The 6794-nt window shown below is 37.4% G+C and overlaps 1 protein-coding gene across 4 annotated transcripts; it reads right to left on the minus strand.

The window, feature by feature from the left end:
• Positions 1–183: 183 nt before the first annotated feature.
• Positions 184–4716, minus strand: LOC122071556 (DNA-directed RNA polymerase II subunit 4-like). 4 transcript variants are annotated; one of them, XM_042635926.1, is made up of 6 exons: positions 4506–4716; positions 2912–2995; positions 2205–2313; positions 1962–2039; positions 1285–1318; positions 184–1193 (listed from the first exon to the last, which is right to left on the minus strand). In XM_042635926.1, the coding sequence occupies exons 2-6, from the start codon at positions 2958–2960 to the stop codon at positions 1107–1109; spliced, it is 357 nt and encodes a 118-aa protein (XP_042491860.1). In that variant the 5' UTR covers positions 2961–2995; positions 4506–4716; the 3' UTR covers positions 184–1106. The 4 variants fall into 4 exon arrangements, with proteins under 4 accessions (XP_042491860.1, XP_042491859.1, XP_042491862.1 ...); XM_042635925.1 differs by having other exon boundaries at positions 2912–2987; positions 4506–4712; XM_042635928.1 differs by lacking the exon at positions 4506–4716 and adding an exon at positions 4265–4484 and having other exon boundaries at positions 2912–2987.
• Between the last annotated feature and the right edge of the window lie 2078 nt (positions 4717–6794).

The following is a 6794-nucleotide window of genomic DNA, read 5'->3' on the forward strand; positions in this document are numbered from 1 at the left end:
GAATGGTGAACTGATGGGAGAGCATCTCAAAGTTCAAAGAATGGAGGATTGAATTTGAATGTAGAGAATTGGAGTTGTTGCTTTTCTATGCTGCTGTTAGGTTGCTTTGCTTGAGTCCAGGATAATTGGTACATAAATCTTGGGTAGGCTGCAGCTCATCTAGTTGTTTCTTTCTTCCCTTCATTTTTCTTTTACTTTCTCATTACTATTTCAGCCTGCTACTATAGGCGCTTCGTTCTACCCTATACCATGGAATCTAAGGCTTTGCTTGAGTCCAGGATAATTGGTACATAAGTCTTGGGTAGGCTGCAGCTCATCTAGTTGTTTTTTTCTTCCCTTCATTTTTCTTTTACTTTCTCATTACTATTTCAGCCTGCTACTATAGGCGCTTCGTTCTACCCTATACCATGGAATCTAAGGCTTTGCTTGAGTCCAGGATAATTGGTACATAAGTCTTGGGTAGGCTGCAGCTCATCTAGTTGTTTTTTTCTTCCCTTCATTTTTCTTTTACTTTCTCATTACTATTTCAGCCTGCTACTATAGGCGCTTCGTTCTACCCTATACCATGGAATCTAAGGCTTTGAATGGTAATGATGACTTGTTAGGAATGAAAGGTGGGTCAAGATATGGTGTCCCGCTGTTTACACCAGGAGGAGGACATAAGTATAAAGAAGGATTTCTCTAGCATGTGGCCATGGTGATCAGTTCTGAGGTATTGCTCTGTTTCTTTCTTTTTACTATTACTTTTATTTTACCCGCTCACGGACCCATGTAGCCATGTAGCCATGGTGAGATGTTCTTTTTTACTATACTTTTATTTCTTTTTACAGCATGTGGCTGAGCTGTTGTTGTTGCTGTCTCCAGCATGCGGCCAGAAATTGGATATGACATTTGGTATAATTGATGGAATCAGGTTCAGGATGAAGAATCTATGAACTGAATGGAATAGTTGAAGGATTGACTTTTATCTAACGTTACCAATGCATGCAAGTAAATGTTCTTTTCCACAACCATGTACTCACACATATGATGCAAATTGTCAAATGTGGTTTGCTAAAACACCAGAAATAAATGCTGCAGAACTATATGCACTCAGAAAAAGATGATCAAGTGGATGGAATCACCTTAATAGATGGCACCATGGCTATAGCTTCCTCCACAGTTTCAGGGCAAAGGTTTCCAAGTACACAAAGCTGCATAACATAAACACATAGCAAATAAATATGGTTTTCAATGGATAACAAATCATTTGGATTTCATTCAAGGAATCAGTAGTGGGATTACCTCAAACTCAGCCAACTGGTATCTGCTAAGGATTCTGAATGTCAGTTAAGAATCACATTGCTGATGTCATATACAACTCAACTGAACTCAAAACAACCAAGCCTTTTCACAGTGCTGATGATATATTTCTTAAACGGAAAGAACAAAAATGTTTAATTGCATAAGAGATTACAACTCGACAAGAAGCCAGCAGAAGACACCAAATTATACAGATAAAATGAAATTTGTGAAGCTTCATTGTTTTCTCATACTATAGAAATTTAGAAATCTCCTGCTTTGCACATATGTTTATCATGCATCTAATTAGATTTTGGAGGGATCTTCTAATAAGAAATCCAGTTGAAAGGGACAACAAACGACCAGGATCATAAATTAATGGTATAATTGAACAAAAACGAGAAGTACTTCACATCTATGAAAAACAAGGTATCATGATGCTATACTTATCACACAAAACAATGTATACACCCAGCCACTCAATCACTGAGGGACTTAATTTGGGCTTTCCGATTTGATAGAACCAGAAAACTCCTGGGTAAACTAGAATTCATGGAATTCAATAATTTCAGTAGTCCCAGAGTACTTTGAGAAACATCGACAAAAGATGGACATTTTAATATTTCTCCACAGTTTGGAAAAAAAATACTATATCACATTTCTGCAAAATTAAAGGATACTCTCGAACCTGCCTAACAGCATCAGGATTTTTGTAGCGGCTAAAGCGCTTCACATACTGCAATGACTTCTCAAATACTCTGAAAAGGAAAGAGACAGGATACTAAATTCTCTGGCTTAAGATTAGATGGACTGAAGCACCCAAAATCAGTCATGCTTTTTTTTTTTTTCTTTTTTTGGGGGGGGGTGGTGTTGTAAATATCAGTCTTGCTCAGCTACCACAGAAAAGAAAGCCTCACACTCACTGAGAAATTTGATTCATAGGATCATCAGACATCTGCTGGAGCTGCTCATATTTCCGATCAAGGATAAGTGCCACTTCACAGTTCATTAAACACTTGGCCTTCAAAAATTCTGAGAAAAAACTCCAAAGTTAAAATTAAAATAGTAAATAAAAAAGAGGGAGGGGAAGATAACTTATATCCTGTAAAAGCAGAACAGGAGTCATTTAAACATTAAAAATTTTCAAGCAAACAAATATAAAAGCAACAGCATTTAATTGTTCCAGAAAGACTAATGGCATAGTGGTGGTGCTTGCATATGTCCTCTTGAGATTGCCTTAGAGCAAAGATGAGGGTAAAGGCAAGGATAAAACAATTCAGTCAGCTTCTTCTAAGCAGGTGAATTCAGTCAGTTAAGGTTTTGAGCATTTTGCAGGCAATTTAAGTGATGCCTCCCCCCAGGGCTATTTTTGGTCCCTGCTGGTGTTACCTGGTGCTTGTGTCTCTTCAATGGTCTCACAACTCAAAAAAAGTTTTAAGAGAAAACAATAGTTCATAATCAATATGAAAATAACATATCAGCAAGTTTTCCACTAGAACTAGGTTGAAACGGTGTAACAGAGAAAAGTCACATCCACAGTATCAGATGTTAAAGCAAATTCCAGTGGGGGGGGAGATCAAACAGGGAGCCCAAACAAAAGAAAAATGAAAAGAGAGTAGGACACTGTTACCATCTCCAATTTTGAGCTCTGCAGCATTTTCTTCCTCTTCACCAGACATATTGAGAAATAAACACTAGGGATGATCCTGAGAAATTTAACATGCAATTATTTCAAGAAGCAAATCAATCAAAAAACAATAATATCAAATCATATATTAAGAGAAAGAATCTCAAAAGCAGCTGCAATTGCAAAGTAGCTGGATAAAAAGGGGTTTAGAATAATCTTAATAGAATACATGCAATTGTGAAAAAGAAACATAACATCATAAAGCTAGGTTTTTCTAATCAACCATTTATTGGGTTTACTAAGATAAAATACAACTCTTCTAGTGGTTCATGCTGCCGATCCCGATCCCAGATAAAAGAGGGTTGGTGCATCAGGTCGGCAGCCGGCATTGTAAAAACTTTAGCTAAACTCTTTTGCATGGATCTTAGATTTTTATATTTTCGACCTAATGCTAAGACACCCCCTCTGGAACAGCCTGCTGCACTGTGATTCAGGTGTAGTGGATAATTTAACAAGGGTTAGCTAGGATGTCCCTTGTAAGCAATACACCGATTCTTAGCCAAGTTGCGGTGACAACCGGGAAAGGGTTCTTGTATCAAAGAAGAGTGTAGGTAAAGAAGCCAGTCCATAACCGTAGTATTAGAGATTAACATCTTGGAACATAGGAACTTTGACGGGAAAGTTTAGAATTCATAAATATGGTGAGAAGAAGAATTAACATAGATTATTTTCAAAAGGCTAGATAAAAGGGTGAAAATGCCCAAGGAATCAGATGACTATAAAGTTTTGTATACCAGGGACTGAAATAATAAAAGTGGGGTGGGAATAATAGCATATAAAGATTTAAAAAACGATACTCTAGATGTTAAAGAATTAGTGGTATGATAATAATATCCATCAATCTTGTGCAGGAAAATAGTTATTAAATATAATTAGTGCTTACGCACCCTAGATCGGATTAGATGAAATAATAAGAAACATTCTGGTAACATGGATAGAATATTTCAAAGAATTAGTCAACGAGAAAAAATAATTATAAGTGGACATGTTGGAAGAGATAATAGAGGTTATGAACAAATTCATAAAGGATATAGTTTTGGAAGTAGGAATGAGGAGGGGACTTTCAGTTTTAGAATTTGTTATGGCTTATGATTTACCAATAGAAGACAGATGCTTTTAAAAGAGAGAACAACTTCAAAGTTCTTTTGCAGAGAAAAAAATCGAAATAGAAGTTCCAAGGATATGTCAAAAGAAAAGGACAACAGGAGATACACACCACCCTTAAGGTATGAGAGAAACCCTAGCTCCACGAAGGTGTTCAAAATTTGAAGAGGGAAAAATAATGCTGCTCCTAACCTTCTCTGCCTCGGACAGAGAGCAAGAGAGCTCAATGGAAAGCGAGATACATGCTTTTCTCAATTTCTTGGACAGAATAGGATGAGCTCAATTGTACAACTTGATTTTTAACGATGGGGAATGTTTTCCTGGTTTTCTGGTTTCTTGAACGTACTTGAGAATCCAGGTTCTCTAGTGTGGATGGGGCCATGGAAATTCAATCATTATCACTTCACGGAGAGAGAGAGAAAGAGATGTTTACCTGAAGTTGAGCTGAGTTGAAGGTATGCCTGAGAACTTCTGAGTGAGAAGGGAAAAGCCAAAAAGGGGACAAAACCGGAAAAAGATACAAGGTACTTGTTTAACCGCCTACACAACACAAGAAGCACGAAGCCCGATAGCCCGATTGGTTAAGAGGGGAACTGGGGAACACGGTTTTAGCAATCACTAACGGGACTGTGATCGATTTCGGTCGATATTGAACTAGATCCTCCGTATTGGTAATTGGTCTTGATCGGACAGATTTACCGTTGATTTTTATTTAAAAATATTTTTAGAAAAAAAAAAGTTTAAAAACTATGTGGCCTATGTGAGATGAAATGATTGTCTCACCTTTCATGGAAGGCCCATACCCACTTATGGTGATGCTTCTCTATGTGTTCTTTATTGGCCCCTGCACATGCTGAGTTGTTTAGCTGAAATTGAGCCGAGTTGTATATGCATGAGAACTTTTGCGTGAGAAGGGAAAAGTTAAAAAGAAAACAAGGGGAATCCAGATATTAGTGGTAGAGGAGGCATTATTAGAAATACGATAATATTTTGCCAGCTTTTTTTCAATTTTAATGAGATGTGTACAAATTCAGTGGTGGAAATGAGAGTCCATGGTTTGGTATTGTGTAAGGAGTTGGGTCTACCTGACTTTTATATTGATTTTGACTCTTTCTTGATTGTGAGACTTATCTCTAAAAGATTATGTACCTTGTAGAGCTACTGGTATTGGTTTAAAAAAGTAATCAATCTTTGTGATTCCCTGAGAGTTGATATCTCCTTTTCATTTCATGAAAGCAATCACGCATTAGCTAACTTTACATGTGAATCTACTATAAATTCGATTTTTCATGGTGATAATTCTTTTTCATTTAGTATTAGTGATATATCATTCTGAAGGACAAAGCAGGATCACCAATTTTTAGAATGTAATTTTTCTTCTTTTGAAGGTTTTCTCTTTTGGGTTCGCAAGTGTGATTTGTAAATTCTAGAGAACATGATTTTAGGTTGTGGAATGCATATTCCCACTCTCAAAATAAAGAAAGCATTCTAGACTGAAAATGAGAACATTGTTTGGAAATATAGTTTCACTAATGCATTCTTGGTTTGAAATAGAGATAAATTCCTCCCCTTTTCCTTCGGCACTTCATCAAACAGTTATCTGGGCAACTCTTGCGATGCTATTGATCAACCCAATAACATGACCCTTCACAGCCCTCTCAATGTAAGAGTATCTGCCATGGTCATGGTAATCTGACCCACCACAATAAATCCTAGTTGAGCTCCCACAAACGCTGAGAAAAGAGAATGCTTGATCATGGTTAGAATTTTGCGGAATTGGAGCCAGACTATTCGCATCGACCTTTCCGATGAGCTGTGGAAATCTCGACCGCATGTAAACCTCGACAACTGCTATTATTCCCTCTCCCTTCAAGTTCACCCTGATTTCTTCGGCGAACACAGCTTGAACGTTATTCTCCTATTCCATCACTTCAAGGGCCTCAAATTATAGCCGGAGTGGTTCGACCATCTGCGTCAACTTCCAATTAAGTTCTTCAGGACCAATGCTCAATTGCCCAAAGTTACGAATCTGTGAGAAATCTGACTTCATCAAGTATGTCCAGTCCCGGCAGTGGACTCAACTGGGCAATAAGGACTATTGCGTGATCAGCAACCATGGTTGGTATTGGAGCCTGGAGCCCAAGTTCCCCCTACCAGAAGCCATGGTGTGAGGGTGTTGGGTACACTGGAGAGCAAAGGTTGGGTTTTTTCGAGCCATTGCCCGTTGTGGATATTCTATGGAGAATGAAATGTTTGTCAAACAACGGTTTTGACATTCCATAACGCATTCCAATAAAGCATACCAAACACAACCTTAGTAATTGATAATAAGATCAAGATTAGTCTCAACTGATACTCTTCTAGATCCTACCAAAAAAGAAAAAAAAAAGGAAAGATACTCTTCTAAATCCTCGATAATGGTCTTAATCAGATATATTTACTCTTGATTTTCATTTAAGAAATAGAATTTAAAACCTTTTTACCCTTAGTCTGTATTAATCCGATGAACCACGTGGAAAGTAAACTTTTTCATCATATGAAGTGTGAATAGTGGATAACATCTCATCAAACGAGAAAATATGTTGTCTGCTTATGTTACTCAAATTCCCCTACTCAACTTTTCATATTTGATTCCTCCAAAAAACGTAAACTCCTACCTCTCCTTCTCCCCTAGTACTTTGAAGTTTGAAGTACTCAAATTACCCTTCTCTCACTAACAGAA

Source organism: Macadamia integrifolia, unplaced genomic scaffold, assembly GCF_013358625.1.
Source record: "Macadamia integrifolia cultivar HAES 741 unplaced genomic scaffold, SCU_Mint_v3 scaffold_267A, whole genome shotgun sequence".
Taxonomy (NCBI): domain Eukaryota; kingdom Viridiplantae; phylum Streptophyta; class Magnoliopsida; order Proteales; family Proteaceae; genus Macadamia; species Macadamia integrifolia.

Coding starts and splice junctions, on each gene's coding strand:
- LOC122071556 (XM_042635926.1), bottom strand. CDS start 2,960: ATGTCTGGTGAAGAGGAAGAAAATGCTGCAGAGCTCAAAATTGGAGAT. Junction 2,040..2,204: donor CCTATGAATCAAATTTCTCA/GTGAGTGTGAGG, acceptor TTTCCTTTTCAG/AGTATTTGAGAAGTCATTGC. Junction 1,194..1,284: donor ACCAGTTGGCTGAGTTTGAG/GTAATCCCACTA, acceptor TATGTTATGCAG/CTTTGTGTACTTGGAAACCT.